Source organism: Osmerus mordax, chromosome 5 (genome assembly GCF_038355195.1).
Source record: "Osmerus mordax isolate fOsmMor3 chromosome 5, fOsmMor3.pri, whole genome shotgun sequence".
In the NCBI taxonomy this organism is placed as follows: domain Eukaryota; kingdom Metazoa; phylum Chordata; class Actinopteri; order Osmeriformes; family Osmeridae; genus Osmerus; species Osmerus mordax.
The window spans coordinates 562,780-580,222 of NC_090054.1; the positions used below are offsets into that span (position 1 = coordinate 562,780).

The 17,443-nt window shown below is 49.2% G+C and overlaps 1 protein-coding gene across 6 annotated transcripts in view; it reads right to left on the reverse strand.

Annotated features, from left to right (window-relative positions):
• golga4 (golgin A4) overlaps positions 1–17,443 on the reverse strand; it is a 74,464-nt gene that overhangs the window by 14,626 nt on the left and 42,395 nt on the right. For 5 of the 6 annotated variants that reach the window (XR_010876645.1, XR_010876644.1, XM_067235956.1 and 2 more), the window contains exons 11-18: positions 16,730–16,813; positions 12,069–12,216; positions 11,775–11,941; positions 11,140–11,238; positions 9,292–9,447; positions 5,643–9,061; positions 5,155–5,276; positions 4,328–4,458 (exon numbers count right to left, since the gene is read on the reverse strand). Coding sequence is in view for 4 of the 6 variants with exons in the window: in XM_067235956.1 (XP_067092057.1) it covers positions 4,328–4,458; positions 5,155–5,276; positions 5,643–9,061; positions 9,292–9,447; positions 11,140–11,238; positions 11,775–11,941; positions 12,069–12,216; positions 16,730–16,813 (4,326 nt within the window). In the remaining 2 variants the exon portion in view is untranslated. The remainder of the gene's footprint in view (positions 1–4,327; positions 4,459–5,154; positions 5,277–5,642; positions 9,062–9,291; positions 9,448–11,139; positions 11,239–11,774; positions 11,942–12,068; positions 12,217–16,729; positions 16,814–17,443) is intronic. The other variant, XM_067235955.1, reaches the window with a different exon arrangement.

Sequence of the window (17,443 nt, forward strand, 5' to 3'; positions counted from 1 at the left end):
AGAAAATGGCGGAAACGTAGCGCTGCTACGCTGGCACTGGTGTTGCAATGGAACATTCTATTGGCTTTCACTTCTTGTCAATATAAGTTCTTTGTCCACCCTCCCTCCATCCATCCCTCTATTCTCTCCTCCCTCATTCCATCCATCCCTACATCCTCTCCTCCCTCCATTCATCCCTCTATCCTCTCCTCCCTCCATCCATCCATCCTCTCCTCCCTCCATCCATCCCTCCCTCCATCTTCTCCTCCCTCCATCCATCCTCTCCTCCCTCCCTCCATCTCTCCTCTCTTTATCCTCTCCTCCCTCCATCCTCTCCTCCCTTTATCCTCTCCTCCCTCCATCCATCCCTCTCTCCTCTCTTTATCCTCTCCTCCCTCCATTCATCCCTCCATCCTCTCCTCCCTTTATCCTCTCCTCCCTTTATCCTCTCCTCCCTCCATCCATCCCTCCATCCTCTCCTCCCTTTATCCTCTCCTCCCTCCATCCATCCATCCTCTCCTCCATCCATCCTCTCCTCCATCCATCCATCCCTCCATCTTCTTCTCCGTCTATCCATCCCTCCAGCCTCTCCTCCCTCCATCCCCTCCTCCCTCCATTCATCCATCCATCCATCCTCTACTCCCTCCATCCCCCAGTTCCCTCCTCCCTCCATCCTCTCCTCCCTCCATCCATCTCTCCATCCTCTCCTCCCTCCTTCCGCTTCTCCCTCCATGCATCCCTCCATCCTCTCCTCTCTCCAGCCTCTCCTCCCTCCATTCATCCCTCCCTCCATCCTCTCCTCCCTTTATCCTCTCCTCCCTCCATCCTCTCTCCATCCATCCTTTCATCCATTCATCCCTCCATCCCCTCCTCCCTCCATCCATCCTCTCCTCCCTCCATCCTCCCTTCCTCCCTCCATTCATCCCTCCATCCTCTCCTCTCCTCCCTCCATCCTCCCTTCCTCCCTCCATCCCCAACTCCATCCCCTCCTCCCTCCATTCATCCCTCCATCCTCTCCTCCATCCATCCCTCCATCCCCTCCTCCCTCCATCCATCCATCCATCCATCCTCTCCTCTCTTTAATGGAGTACAAGCAAGTCCTCATCAGGTCCAGATCAGATTATTTCTCTAGGTTGATTAGTAAGAACAAACACAACACTAAGTTCCTATTTGATACTGTTGCAAGTCTCACTAAGAAAAGTACACTCTGTGTTAGTTCAGATTTCTCTCCCAATGATTTCTTAGATTTATTTGACCAAAAAATCTATGCAATAAGGGACAAACTACAGACTAGTCCTGGAGGAGTGACCATCAACACTGAACTTTCCCCTATACCAAGCATGCTGCATGTTGAGGCTCTCACTCACTTTAACCCTATTTCTATGGAAGCGTTCATCGAGCTGATAGACTCCTCGAAACCCACTATCTGCCTTCTCGATCCCCTCCCTGCTAAACTCTGTAGGGAACTTCTCCCTATTATTGGACCACCCATGCTTAGTATTATTAATGAATCTATTGTAATTGGCCAAGTCCCCAACGATTTCAAACAAGCTATTATTAAGCCCCTTCTTAAAAAAACAAACCTGGATCTAGGTTGTCTTAGCAACTACAGGCCAATTTCAAATTTGCCATTTCTCTCCAAAATTTTAGAGAAGGCTGTGGCACAACAGCTCACTGAGCACCTCTCCTCAAATCAGCTTTATGAACCTCGCCAGTCTGGATTTCGTCTCCACCACAGCACTGAAACTGCATTAGCCAAGGTAGTCAATGATCTACTGTTAGCCTCTGACGCGGGTTCTATCTCTGTCCTGGTTCTTCTAGACCTAAGTGCAGCTTTTGACACGGTGAATCATGAGATTCTCGTGGAACGTATGGAGAACTATGTTGGGATTTCTGGTACGTCACTTCAGTGGTTTAGATCGTATCTATCTGATCGATCACAATATGTCCACTATGATGGCTGCTCATCCAGGAGCTCCACTGTAAAATACGGAGCACCACAGGGTTCAGTTCTAGGCCCTCTGTTATTTTCTCTCTATATGCTGCCTTTAGGAAACATAATTAGAAGCTCTGGGGTAAATTTTCACTGTTATGCAGATGATACTCAGCTATATATGTCTATAAAGTCTGGAGAATGTCCACATGCTATGGAAAAATGTGTTTCTAGGTTGAGAGCTTGGATGACTGCAAATTTCGGTCCTAAAAAATATAGAAATAATTTTCCCAATCTGACCTTAGGCCTAGACGGCGTCAAAGTCTCTCAAAGCCAGCTAGTAAAAAATTTAGGAGTCACAATGGACCCAGACCTTTCGTTTGAGTACCATATTAAGCAAATTACCAGAACTGCATTTTTCCATCTACGTAATATTGCCAAAATACGAAATTTTTTCTCAAAGGATGATGCCGAAAAACGAATACATGCATTTGTTACGTCCCGATTGGACTATTGCAATGTGTTGTTCTCTGGCCTCCCAATTACCCACCTAAACAATTTACAGCGGGTGCAAAATGCTCCTGCTAGACTATTGACCAGATCAAGAAAGTTTGATCACATAACATCTACTCTTGTCTCTCTACACTGGCTCCCTATCCAAGCCAGAGCTGACTTCAAAGTTCTACTACTAACCTACAAATCTCTGCATGGATTGGCACCACTGTACCTCTCCGGTCTCCTTGCACCCTATTGCCCCGCAAGGACACTTAGATCTCAAGATGCCGGCTATCTGGTGGTTCCCAAAGTTAAGAAAAAAATAGCTGGAGGTAGGGCGTTCTCATATAGAGCACCTCTTCTCTGGAACAAATTACCCGTCTCAATTAAGGAGTCTGATACTGTTTCGACATTTAAAATTAGGTTAAATTTTTTATTGTTTAGTCAATTCTACGACTGTTAAAGGTTAGTATGTTACTAGTTGGAGGCAACGGGGGACGGGTTGCTTCCATCCTTATTCTATAAGTATAACTTATTTTAGAGTTCTCTTCCCCTGGAACAGATTTCATGTTCCAAATGGGGGGGGCTGTCGCTGTCTTGGTGTGTGGGGTTGCATCAAATTCCCCTTTTTTGCTCTGTTAAATTGCTGCACCAGTCCACACTTGACCACACTTGACCGGTGGGGATCTCATTCTATTATGACTGTAACTGTTAGCTGCTCCTGGCATTCTCTAATCCCTGCTCTCCTCTCTCTGTCCCCCCCCACACACATCCCTTGTGGTGTGGAGGGTTTGAGTTGTCAGCACCTGCCAGGTCGTCGGTCAGCCAACGCTGGACCTGGTCGCGAGTCTCCCGGTCCTGTCCTACATCTGTCTACCTGTCCTACCTCCAGCTGAACCTCGCCAAAACAGAACTTCTCATCATCCCGGCTAAACCCTCCATCTCCCACGATCTCTCAATCACCCTGGGATCTGCGACGGTGACCCCTTCATCCTCTGCCAGGAACCTTGGGGTTACCATGGACGACGAGCTCTCCCTCACGGCCCACATTGCTGCGGTCTCCCGGTCGTGTAGATTCACCCTCTACAACATCCGGAAGAGATCCTCAGGAGATACTTGAGATACTACTCGCGATGTTTTTTGGCTATCTTGTTGTTATGATCAGTGACCTATGCACTTTGTAAAGCTCTCTCTTGGAAGTCGCTTTGGATAAAAGCGTCTGCTAAATGAATAAATGTAAATGTACATCTATAAAGTTGAACAATGGATTTTGGTGTTTTAAAAACCCACCGACACTGTATGACTATGTTTAGCCTGTGTTCTGCTCCTCTCTCTCACCAACCGTCTCTGGAGGAGGGGATCCCTCTCTGAATTGCTCCTCCCAAGGTTTCTTCAATTTTTTTCTCCTGTTGAGAGTTTTTTGGGAGTTTTTCCTTGTCTTCCTTGAGGGTTTAGGTTGGTTGAGGGGCAGTTCTATGGGCATATGTGAAGCCCTCTGTGACATGCTTGCATGTAAAAAGGGCTATACAAATACATTTGATTTGATTTATCCTCTCCTCCCTACCTCCCTCCATCCATCCCTCCCTCCATCCTCTCCTCCCTCCATCCATCCCTCCATCCTCTCCTCCCTCCATACTCTCCTCCCTCCATACTCTCCTCTCTCCAGCCTCTCCTCCCTCCATTCATCCCTCCCTCCATCCATCCATCCCTCCATCCTCTCCTCCATCCTCTCCTCCCTTTATCCCCTCCTCCCTCCATCCTCTCCTCCCTCCATTCTCCCCTCCTCCCTCCATTCTCCCCTCCTCCCTCCCTCTCCTCCTCCCTCCCTCTCCTCCTACCTCCCTCTCCTCCTACCTCCCTCTCCTCCTACCTCCCTCTCCTCCCTCCATTCATCCCTCCATCCTCTCCTCCCTCTAGTACCTGCAGCACCTCTTCATATCTTTGGACCGTCTTCTGCATCTCGTCCTCCTTCTGGGAGATCTGCTTGTGCAGCTGGGAGACCTCCTCCCTGTGGCCGGCCATGAGTTCAGCCTCCACACCCTGGGCCCTTCCTGGGGGCAGAGACACAACCGGGTCAGTCACACCCTGAACCCTTCTCCTGGATACTTTACATCACAAGTTCCATTACCAATACTAATGTTAACTATTGGTTGGGTTTGATTGCTCTCCAGGACTTATGATCCTCATTTGATGCCCCTCTCGTGGTTTATTGCTTTAATAATCTATCTGTCCCACCACAATTCTAGCTGAGCAATAGCGCTAAGACAGGGAGTTGACAAAGTATTTAGCTAAATGGCTGGTAGCTAGGCTAGTAGCTGGCTATCTGGTAGATTCGATGCTTAGAACGACAGGATTAGCAGCTACAGTAGCGCACATGCTCCGTTTTAGAGTTGTAGAGCTATGCTAGCGCTAGCAGTACTTTTCTGCTAAAACTGACCAAAATACAAGGTGCGGATACCACAAGAAAGCATATCAAGCTAGCTAAATATGAGACATTGTCACCCTGGCAGTGCCTGTGGCATTTTGATTTGCAGCTAGTCTGCAGTTCTAGAAGTCAACAATCTCCTGTAATCTAACTAGCAAGATAACAAAATACAGCCTGGGCAGTGGCCAGCTATGCAGGTAGCAAAATAACTAGGGGGGATCTGGGCTAGGAGGGGTCTGGTCTAAGGGGGATCTGGGCTAGGGGGGGGTCTGGGTTAGGGGAGGTCTGGGCTGGGGGGGGTCTGGGCTAGGGGGGGTCCCACCGATGGCCTCCTTCACTGCAGCGTCCAGATCCCTCTCCTTCACAGCCAGCTGCGTGTTGAACTCCCTCATCAGTTGCTTCAGGGACGAGCTGTGTCTGGCTTCCACCTCCTCCACCTCCAGTCTGGGAGAAAGACAGGGAGGGACAGGGGGGGAGACAAGGGAGGGAGAGCAGGGGGGGCATAAGGAGAGACAGGGGAGCAGGAGGAGAAGGTAAGAAAAGGAAGAAGCAGGAGGCCAATATAAGGATAGGACATCAACACATTAAAGTTGCAGTCAAGTAATTTCAAACCTGAATGCTCCCCTCCCCCCACTGTCGTTCTAGATCAACCTACAGAAGCTTCCTGTCGTTTTAGATCAACCTACAGAAGCTTCCTGTCGTTTTAGATCAACCTACAGAAGCTTCCTGTCGTTTTAGATCAACCTACAGAAGCTTCCTGTCGTTCTAGATAAACCTACTGAAGCTTCCTGTCGTTTTAGATCAACCTACTGAAGCTTCCTGTCGTTCTCCTCGCCCAGCTCCTTCCTGACAAGCTCCAGCTCCTGCTGGTGCTCCCGCCTCAGAGCCCGCATGTCCTCCTGCAGCCGCAGGAACTCCCTCTGGACCTTCTGCATCTCAGCTGTCGCCTCCGCCAGCTGGCTCTGTAGAGAGCCTCCCGGCCCGTCCTCCAGGAGGCATTGTTTTTCCTCCTCCCTCCTGGGTGCTCTGGCGGCCCGGCTCCTCTCCTCCAGATCCCCGCCCAGACGGCTGAGTTCTGCTTGGAGGAGAGAGTTCTGCTCCTCCGCCTCTCTGAGCTTCTGCCTGATCTCTTCTTGCATAGCTGCAGTCTTATCGGGCTGGTTCTCCTCTTTTTTATCTTCCTTCTGGAGGGAAGCCAGTTTATCCTCGTACATGTCTTTCAGCCTCTGTAGACAACTGTCCCTCTCCAGCCTCTCCTCGCTGCGTATCTGTTCCAGGCGTTTCTCCTGCTCTTCCCTCAGCTCCGACATGGAGCCCTGCAGCTCTCTCCTCCTCTCCTCCAGGGCTTTCTGCCTGGTCATCTTCTCCTCCTTCAGTTGAGCCTGCAAGGTCCTCAGACTCTGCTCCTTCTCCTCCTCCAGTTGAGCCTGCAAGGTCCTCAGACTCTGTTCCTTCTCCTCCTCCAGCTGAGCTTGCAAGGTCTTCAGACTCTGCTCCTTCTCCTCCTCCAGCTGAGCTTGCAAGGTCTTCAGACTATGCTCCTTCTCCTCCTCCAGCTGAGCCTGCAATGTCTTCAGACTCTGCTCCTTCACTTCCTCCAGCTGAGCAAGCAGGTTGTTGTTGTTCTGCTCCTGCTCCTTCACCTCCTTCTTCACCTCCTCCAGCTGAGCCTGTAGGCTCCTAACGCTCCTGTCCTTCTCCTCCAGCTGGGAGTTGAGCTGCTTCCTGATCTGGACAATCTTCTGCTCAGCCTTCTTCTTCAGCTCTGACATTTTCCCGGCGCCCTCCGCCGTCAACCTCTCCTCCTGACTCCTCAGCACCTCCTCTTCCTTCTTCTCAAAATCCTCCTTCTGTCCCTCCAGCTCCTGTCTGAGCCTCACCTTCTCCATCTCCAGGGCCTGCAGCTTCTCCTTTGCCTCCTGGGCACACTGGCTGGACTGGTCCTGGGAGAGCTGCAGCTGCCCGCTCCTCTCCTTCCTCTCAGCCTCCCAGAGGCTGCGCCGCTGCCTCAGATCAGCCGTGAGCTGCTCACACTCCCGGGTCCTAGCGGCCAGCTGCTCCTCCCGCTCACTGAGGGTCACGCTGCAGAGCTCCAGCTCCGCCCCAAGCGCACTCATCTTCTGCTCCTTCTCGCTCAGGGCCTGGTCCATCTCAGACTTGCTGATGGACTGACAGTCCCCACTGGCCTGCTCCAGCCTCCGCAGATCCTCGTCCCTCTCCGCCAGCTGCCTCTCCATCCCCTCCAGCCGGGCCTGCAGGGCCTGGACTGTGTCGTGGCTCTGGGTCAACTTGGCCTCTGCCTTGACCTTGAACTCTGACAGGTTTTCCTTGAGCGCCTCAGCCTGCTCCGTGGTGGCCATCTTGTCCTGGTGGAGTTTGTCCATCTGTCTTAGCAGCTCTTGCAGCTCCTGCTGCCGCTCCTCCTCCTTCCCCACCAGCTGGGTCTTTAGGTCCTGGACCATCCCCTCCAGGTTGCTGATGTGCAACGTGCTGCTTTCAACCTTCTCTGAGATGGCAGTGTTCTCCTGGCTGAGCTGCTGCACACGGAAGGCTTTCTTTGAGAGAGCCTGAGAGTGCTTCTCTGCATCGGCCAGTAGAGAGACTTTCTCCTTTGTTAAGGCTTGGATTCGCTCCGTGTGCGCTTGGAGCTGAGAAGTCAACTGCTCTACTGAACTGCATAGCTTCTGGTTCTCCTCCGTCCTCTGCCGGATACCCTCCTCTAAAGTGCGGATTCTGTCCACCTTGGTGAGGAGGACATTTTTAAGGTGTGCCACCCTTTTCTGACTGCGGAACACCCTGTCCTGCAGCTCTCCCACCCTGGCCTCCACCCGTTCACAGAGCTGACCCGCTGCTCCCTCCATCCTGGTGTGGATCTCCAGACAGACCTGCTCCAGCTGCTGGCTGACTGCAGCGGACCGTGTCTGAAACTCCTCCTCCAGCGTCCGCTGCAGGTCGTCCTCCTGGGAGCGCGAAGCCTCCAGGGCCTGCAGCTTCCTTTCCGCATCCTCACATCTGTGGGACAGCGTCTGCAGCTTGGCCTTGCTCTCTTCCCCGGTCCTGCTGAGCTGATCCTGGGTGTGGTTCTTCTGGCTGAGGGTCTGGCTGAGGTTCCTCTCCATGGCCTCGAGCTGCTGCTTTAGCCTGCGTTCCCTATCCGCCAGGGCCTCCCGCTGGGACGCAGCCTCCCTCAGTTCAGCCTGCAGCTTCTGTACTGTGGTCTCCCGGATGGCCAGCTCCTCCCTCAGGTCTCTCACCTCCTGCTGGGCCTGCTCCTGCACCTCCATGCTCCTCCCAACCTGCCGGGACGCCTCCTCCAGCTCTTGAGACTTCTTCAGCAGAAACCGGGCCTGCGCCTCCTGCTCCTGCTCCTGCTTCTGCTGCAGCACCGCATCCTTCTCCTTCAGAGCCTCCTCGCTCTCCTGGAGCTTCTTCTTAAACTTGTCCTGCATCTCTTTTGCTTTCTGTTTAAATTTCTCCATCTTCGTCTCCTGTGCCTTCAACTTTCCCTCGATGTCTTTCCTGATATTTTCAATTTTCTTCTCGTGAGAAGCTTTCTGGTCTTCCAGCTGTTTCTTCAGCCTCTCCTGCTGCTCCTGCCCAGCCCTCTGCTTCTCACACAGCCTCTCGTCCTGCTCCGAGAGTTCCTTCCTGCTCTGCTGTAACTGCAGCTCTGTCTCCTGAAGCTCTGTCACTTTGAGCTGAAGAGCCTCTTCCTTCTGCAGACAGTCTCTCTGTGCAGCCTCCATGTGTCGCTCCAAGTCCTCTAGCTTGCTGTGACAGCGTCTGAGCTCGTCTGTGAGCTGGCCCAGCTGAGTGTTGCTGCGCTGCAGCTCCTCCTCAGCAGTCCGAGCGGCCACCAGTCTCTGCCGGGTCTCCTCCAGGTCCCGAGCGTTGGTGTCGCGTTCCTGCAGCGTGGCCTCCGCCTCCTCCACCAGCCTGCTCTCTCGCTGCAGGTGCTCCTCCAGCTCCTCTTCTTTTTTCTGCAACGCCGTCTTCAGCTTGTTCAACTCTTCTTTCAGCGTTTTCTCCACACCTCCCAGAGACTCCTGGTGCTGCAGCCTGACCTCCTCCAGCTCCTTCCTGTGCCGTGCCTCCTCCTCCTGCAGCCTCCTCTCCAGGGCCTCCTGCTGCCCAGCCTCCAGGCCCGGCCTGTGCTCCTGCCCCAGCTGGGAGGCCTGGTCTGCAGCCGGCTCACTCTGCGCCTGACAACTCTCCAGCTCCAGTATCCTCTGGAATGAACACATCATATCATTATACACATATTCAGCAATGTTCCGTTATTATAAACAATGTATATTTTGTTAAATTTTTTTAAAAGGCTGAAAAGGCTTAAGAAAAACATAACCTAACTGCAAACCTATGGGTATTGAAAGGGAGACCACACAGCCTTGCTACATTCTATGGACTTCAATGTGAACTCTATAGCTTTTCAGTGACTGTATAAAGACGTGAGCCTCACCGTCCTGGCTGCCTCCAGTTCCAGCTCTGCCTCCTGGGCGCGGCTCAGGGCGGCTGCCTCCAGAGCAGCTCTCTGCAGCTGCATTTCCTCCAGCTCCAGTCCAGCCTGCTGCACCCGCTCCTTGGACGCCTGCTCAAACACCTGCTCACACTGCTCCTGGACATGGGCACACACACACACAGGTCAGACACACATGCAAACACACATGTACACGCATGCACACACAAGTCAGACACACACAGAGGTCAGACACACACGCCAACTCAAACTAACGGCTCAATGGTACAGAAAGCATGATTATGAAATGGATAGTTACAACCTCAAGACCTGATTGGTTGACAGCTGTGGTATATTGACAGTATACCACAGGTATATCTCTGATCAGTTTGATTAGAGATATTACTGCGCAGCCACATGTATTATCAGTAAACGCGTTAATTCAATAACATATAGATACTATTCACTGCATCTCTACCAGTGTTGGGGGAAGTTACTCAAAAAAGTAATATATTAGTTGGGTGAGCTCACGCCTTCGGCGAGCACAGCCATTGGTCTCTCACATATATATTATTATTAGTATTTTCCCACCCCTAAGGATCCCTCAATATTTGGACTACATAAACAACATCAGTGTCAAAATGTTCGTCTTGGTCCCGATTACGTTGCTTCTACTGGGATTTACTTTCTTTTGCACGGTTTAACAGGTTACAATGTTTTTGTGGCAAAAAGTTTCCTGTGTCCACAAAGGGAACTCAGTGCCAACGTCAGCAAATGTTAGCAACGACGCATGGATACAACGTGCATAGATGTGCTGTTGCACAGCGAGTATCGTGCCATGGTGTACTAACAGCATCATACATGTACATTTAAGCAAATCAAGACTTGCATGAACAGTAATTAATGTCACATTAAATAATGTATTTAAACTCAAGCTTGTGTGGTGCGTCGCTGTCTTCAATGCCACAGCCTAAACTTTATGTCAAAAAGAAACGTTTTTAATTTCCGGCGCTTTCAAACAATCCCCTCACTCAGTGTATTTTGGCTAGCAACAGCAGCTAGGCTAGCTTGCTCGTAGCACAATTTACCGAGGTCAGTTTCTCCACTGTGCAGGGCTCTAGTCTAAGATCAAATGGTCATATTTGGCATTGTTACTGACAATGATCGCTTCCAGCAAACTTCTTTTGAATGAGGCATTTCCCCCTAAATAAATGTCCAGCTTATTTACGTTTTGGGGGGCACATTTTGAGTTTGCAGATGGTACTGTTTGAATCGCAATTCCACCTGAAATACTGCCGGTGACAACGTTGCTACAATAGTTTGTTTAAAAAGGGGGTTCAGCTTGTTTCAAAGGGGGTTCCTAATGAATGAATGCAATATGAGTCTAGGCTAAATGCTTGAAAATATCACTAGAAGGGAAAAACTTACCAGACCATTTTTACACCGGATTGCCCAATATCTTAGTTTGATCCAACTTTTCAACTGACGCTATAGCTTATCACTATTCCCTCTTGCAGGGGAAATGAGAAGACCACCGTTTCATTCTACACTTCACTTTTAGTATTTTTAATTGTAAATGATCAGCAACAAATAAATGCTTTTAAATCTATGCAATCTTCATAAATAATAAGTACGCATTTTTATATAAAATATACAGAAATATCAGTTTAAAAAATTACTGTTAATAAACGGACCCATCTGCAACCGACGCAAGCAAGCACACCTTACAATTTCCCCAGAAATTGTACCCTCTGTAGTTATTATTATTAATAGAGCAGCTGCATGCTGCCTAGAGGCCCATGAGCAGCACCGTCATGAGTGAAGAGCAGGTTCTCAGATATGACGTCATACCACAGCCTGGCTGATCCTAGCGAGGGCCTCCTGCTCCTTATGCTCCAGCGCCTCTTTGTGTTGCTTCTCCAGCTCACAAACCTTCTCCTCCGAAGACTTCTGCAACACAAACAACAGGGACATCAGCTCTATTTGGTCTTTGGACTTTTGGTCTTTAGCAGAATTAATTATTTGGGTGAATCCTTTGTGGATATAGTTTTGGCGTTGAAAGCTGGACTTAATTTAAGATGACCTACAAGCACGGTACTAGGAGCTGAACTGACCTGATAGTATATTGCTATGAGTAACAGGAGGTGAGGAGGAGAGATGAGGAGAAGTTGAGGAGAAAGATGAGGTGAGGTGGTTAGGTGGTGAGGAGAAGGAAAATATGGAGGTAAGGAGTTGGTAAGGTGAGGCTGGAGGAGAAGGTGGAGGTGAGGAGGAGAGATAGTGAGGAGGTGAAAAAGAGGTGGTGAGGAGGTAGAGGTGAAAAGGAGGTGATGAGGAGGTTGAGATGAGGAGGTTGAGATGAGGTGAAGGAGCATATTAGGAGGTAGGTTTGAGGGTCGAGAGCATATTAGGAGACAGGGAGCCTATCTAGGGAGTAGGGAGCATATCTAGGGGGTAGGGAACAAGAGAAAAAGATGGTGATTCACCATCATGATGGTGACCACTTCCTGTTTGACTCGGCTGAGTTCCTGCTGCAGATTCCTCCTCTCCTCTTCCCCGGTCCGCTCCACATCCTTCACTTGCTCCTCCAGCTGCCTCCGCCCCTCCTCCGCCCGCTGGGCCATGCTCAGGGCTCTCTCCAGCTCCTCAAACGCTGCCGGGGAGCAGATGACAGGTCAGTCCTAGCCCAGTCTTGACCCCTGACCCCAGGCCTGACCCCAGACCCCAGGACTGTCCCCTGACCACAGACCCCAGGACTGGCCCCTGCCCCCTGTCCTGACCTGCCCTCTCTGAGTGTTCTCGGTGCTCCTGCAGCAGGTCCCTCTGAGCAGTGGCCTGCTGGACTCTGGAGCGCAGTGCTGCAATCTCCTCCTCCTTCATCTCCAGAGTCTCGTGCATCTGCCTCTTCGTCTCTGCAATCACCATGCCCTGGACACACACACACCATATATATATATTAGTGGTGGGCATAGATAATTTTTAAAAATCTAATCTCACTGTAATCTTGGCGTTAATCTAGATTAAAATGGCTCATTTGAATTCCGCCGAAGGCATTCAGAATATGTGTGCTACCCAAGCTCGAGTCTAAGACGGATTCGAGAGACCGCAGATAGAGTGTGGCTAGTCTGGGTTGTCATATGTTTTAGAAACTGCAAAGGCAGCTCGAGTCTAAGACGGACTCGAGACACCGCAAAGACTGCGGCTTATATGTGCTTTTGATTCCCGCGATAATAACACATTAACGTAATCTCACTTAAAAAAATAGTGCCGTTAACGCAGCTTTCTTTTTGACCCTGGGAATCACCTGTGACTTCACATGACTTCGACTGCTGACGGTAGCTGAATGATGGAGAGAGGGCTTTTAGATGGGAAGTTCCATTTCAAAAAGTTGCCAGACTCGGTTCGGTTGACGAAACCAAGGCTGTGTTTCATAAATGTAATACATTTGCGATTAACTATATGAAATAATGTGATTTATCGCGATTAAATATGTGTACTGCTTGACAGCCCTAATATACACACACCCCATATATATATATATACACACACACAAGCACCCCATATATATATTAGGGCTGTCGAAGTTAACGCGATAACGCGTTAATGCAATCTCACTTTAACGCAATAAAAAATTACTAATTGTACTGAACAAACCTCTCAATGATAACAGTATTTTTTTCAAAAATAAAAAACTCTAAATGCACTGCCAAAGTATTATGCACAACATAGTTTCAAAACATTTTATAGGTCATTTGTTGAATTTGCAGCATTAGGAGGTCATATTTACTGAAATCAAAAGTTATTTCGATCAAAAACATCTTAACAGGGCAAGTTACATGTTAACATAGGACCCCTTCTTTGATATTACCTTCACAATTCTTGTGAGTTTGGTGCATTGTCATGCATGAAGATGATTTTGCTACAGAAGGCACAGAAACTCGATATACTTTGCCGAGGTCATTTTCACACCTTCAGGGACCCTAAAGGGGCCTACCAGCTCTCTCCCCATGATTCCGGCCCAAAACATAACTCCGCCACATCGTTGCTGACGTTGCATCCTTGTTGGGACATGGTGGACATCCACCAACCATCCACTACTCCATCCATCTGGACCATCCAGGATTGCACAGCAATTTTCAGTAAACAAGACTGTTTGTCTCATGTATTTCTAGGCCCACTGCAACCATTTCTGCAACCATTTCTGCATGTGAGCATTGGTTAGGGGTGGCCGAATAATAGGTGTTAATCAGTCATAATCAGTCTGTTGGTATTTATTTACTTCATTGTAAAGCCAAACAAGATGATCTGTATTAAATTTATTTTTCTATTCCTTTCTGAATTGTTAGATTAAATATTGGACTTTAAATCTGGAGAAATAACTTATATTAATTACTAGAATATGGCATCCTCGGCTCCTCCTCCTTCGCAGGTATAAAGAGGGTCGGGTGAAAGCTTGGGATTTCTTTTTGTTTGAGCAAGAGTTGGACAGAAAACAGTTTCGTGACCGTAGCGTATACACAGTGTTATCATTTATTTGGAACAGTTTAAGTTTATTTGAAAGTCAACCACAGAGAATTTAGTATTTTTTCTTTTGACAAAATAAATCTTGCATAAGGATCTCCGCGATTGCTTATTTATCTACGAGTCACAACCCTGCTCGAAATGTTGACTAAGGAAAATAGGACGCGTGAAGCAATTGCCACAACAGTAGGTTTATGCACAACTGCAAGCCTCTGGAGGATCGTACACCTTGAGGCTCGCGGGACTCCAGAGGCACCTGCAGCTTCAAATACCTGTTTGCTGCTTTCTAATGGAATTTTAGCCGCTGCTCTCTTAATCCGATGAATTTTTTCTAGCAGAAACCTTCCTCCTTATGCCTTTAATCCGTCTGTGCTCTGAGTCAGCCACAAATCTCTTCATAGTACGATGATCACGCTTAAGTTTTTGTGAAATATCTAATGTTTTCACACTATATTAGTCGTTTTTTTGGTGGTCCAATCAGCGAACAGAGGGAGTGGCTGAGAACGATGACGTTGATGGCGTGCGCTAGTTTGAGTTGTAGTTCCGTAATGGCGGCGGAGAAAGATGCAAGCAAAGCCGTTCGGCTCCCTTGTGGCAACGCTGCCGAATATCCAGAAGTTAAAGCTGGAGCAAGAACAATCTTTGCTGAGTTTTGTTGGTGGCCATGATGTTGTGGCCCTCCTCCCCGCGGGGTTCGGGAAAAGTTAGATTTCCCAGCTAGCTCCGTTAGTGGTGAAGGAGTTGGCTGAGGCGAAAGCTAGCGATTGGTTATGGCAGATCCAGAGTGGCTCTGGGCAGATCCAATAGTTTTAAACTTCAACAGAGTACCCGCCTTAAAGGAAGTTAACGCTTGTCAATGGAGCGATCCCAGACCCTCTGTACAAATGAAATGTACGAGGGTCTGGTTAGGACCGGGCTATACTCACACACCCCAAATATATATATACAGTGGGGAGAACAAGTATTTGATACACTGCCGATTTAGCAGGTTTTCCCACTTACAAAGCATGTAGAAGTCTGTAATTTTTATCATAGGTACTCTTCAACTGTGAGTGAAGGAATCTAAAACAAAAATCCAGAAAATCACATTGAATGATTTTTAAGTAATTCATTTGCATTTTATTGCATGACATAAGTATTTGATCACCAACCAACCAATAAGAATTCCGGCTCTCATAGACCTGTTAGTTTCTCTTTAAGAAGCCTGTCTGTTCTCCACTCATTACCTCTATTAACTGCACCTGTTTGAACCCGTTACCTGTATAACAGACACCTGTCCACACACTCAATCAAACAGACTCCAACCTCTCCACAATGGCCAAGCCCAGAGATCTGTGTAAAGACATCAGGGATAAAATTGTAGACCTACACAAGGCTGGGATGGGCTACAGGACAATAGGCAAGCAGCTTGGTGAGAAGGCAACAAGAGTTGGCGCAATAATTAGAAAATGGAAGAAGTTCAAGATGACGGTCAATCTCCCTCGGTCTGGGGCTCCACGCAAGATCGCACCTCGTGGGGCATCAATGATCATCAGGTGAGGGATCAGCCCAGAACTAAATGGCAGGACCTGGTCTATGACCTGAAGAGAGCTGGGACCACAGTCTCAAAGAAACCATTAGTAACACACTACGCCGTCATGGATTAAAATCCTGCAGCGCACGCAAGGTCCCCCCTGCTCAAGCCAGCGCATGTCCAGGCCCGTCTGAAGTTTGCCAATGACCATCTGGATGATCCAGAGGAGGAATGACCATCTGGATGATCCAGAGGAGGAATGACCATCTGGATGATCCACAGGAGGAATGACCATCTGGATGATCCACAGGAGGAATGACCATCTGGATGATCCACAGGAGGAATGACCATCTGGATGATCCAGAGGAGGAATGGGAGAAGGTCATGTGGTCTGATGAGACAAAAATAGAGCTTTTTGGTCTAAACTCCACTCGCCGTGTTTGGAGGAAGAAGAAGCCCAACCTCAAGAACACCCTGAAGCATGGAGGTGAAAACATCATTCTACACCATCCCAACCGTGAACATGGAGGTGGAAACATCATTCTACACCATCCCAACCGTGAACATGGAGGTGGAAACATCATTCTTTGGGGATGCTTTTCTGCAACGGGGACAGGACGACTGCACCGTATTGACGGGAGGATGGATGGGGCCATGTATCGCGAGATCTTGGCCAACAACCTCCTTCCCTCAGTAAGAGCATTGAAGATGGGTCGTGGCTGGGTCTTCCAGCATGACAACGACCGAAACACACAGCCAGGGCAACTAAGGACTGGCTCCGTAAGAAGCATCTCAAGGTCCTGGAGTGGCCTAGCCAGTCTCCAGACCTGAACCCAATAGAAAATCTTTGGAGGGAGCTGAAATTCCGTATTGCCCAGCGACAGCCCCGAAACCTGAAGGATCTGGAGAAGGTATGTATGTAGGAGTGGGCCAAAATCCCTGCTGCAGTGTGTGCAAACCTGGTGAAGAACTACAGGAAACGTATGATCTCTGTAAAACAAAGGTTTCTGTACCAAATATTATGGTCTGCTTTTCTGTGGTATCAAATACTTATGTCATGCAATAAAATGCAAATTAATTACTTAAAAATGATACAATGTGATTTTCTGGATTTTTGTTTTAGATTCCTTCACTCACAGTTGAAGAGTACCTATGATAAAAATTACAGACTTCTACATGCTTTGTAAGTGGGAAAACCTGCAAAATCGGCAGTGTATCAAATATTTGTTCTCCCCACTGTTTAAACCCCAAATATATATACACATACACACGCAAATTCTAAGCAGCTGTACCTGAATCATCGTCTCGGAGCACCACAGGTCCACTGGTGTGTAAGTAAGTGTGTATGGTGTGTGTGTTTCTATGTGAGTGTGTGTGTTTCTATGTGTGTGTGTGTGCAGGTCTCACCTTGTCCTGCTCCAGTTGTTCTATCAGGTTCTTGGCATCACGCAGCTGAGTGATCAGCTTGGTCTTCTCTGTGGTGTGGAGCTCCTACAGGCAGGCAGGCAGGGAAGAAGCAGAGAGAGAGGGTTATCTGTCAGTAGAACCATGGAATCAGACCCTGTCTGTCTCCAGGCTAAAGACAGGGTTAGGGTTGAACCTGTACTAGTGGATGGACACATACACAGAGCTGCCCCCTCCCCCTCCTAACCCACTCCCTCCTCCTCCTAACCCCCTCATTCCCTCCCTTTCTTCCTTACTTGTCCTCTAACACCATCCCCCCCTCCCCCCAGGTTCATCCGTTTGAGCTCCTGGGTCATATTCCTGCTTCCCACAAAAATCAACAGTCGCATCTCGCTGTGGAGAACAGCTCCAGCCAGCCAGCTCCACACAGCCCCACACTGACCCACATGGACCCACACTGACCCACACTGACCCACATGGACCCACACGGACCCACAGAGCCCCACACGGCTCCACACAGCCCCACACTGACCCACACGGACCCACACGGACCCACATGGACCCACAGAGCCCCACACGGCTCCACACGGACCCACACGGCCCCACACGGACCCACACGGACCCACACAGCCCCACACAGCTCCACAAAGCTCCACACAGCCCCACACAGCTCCACACAGCTCCAGACGGACCCACACAGCTCCACATGGACCCACA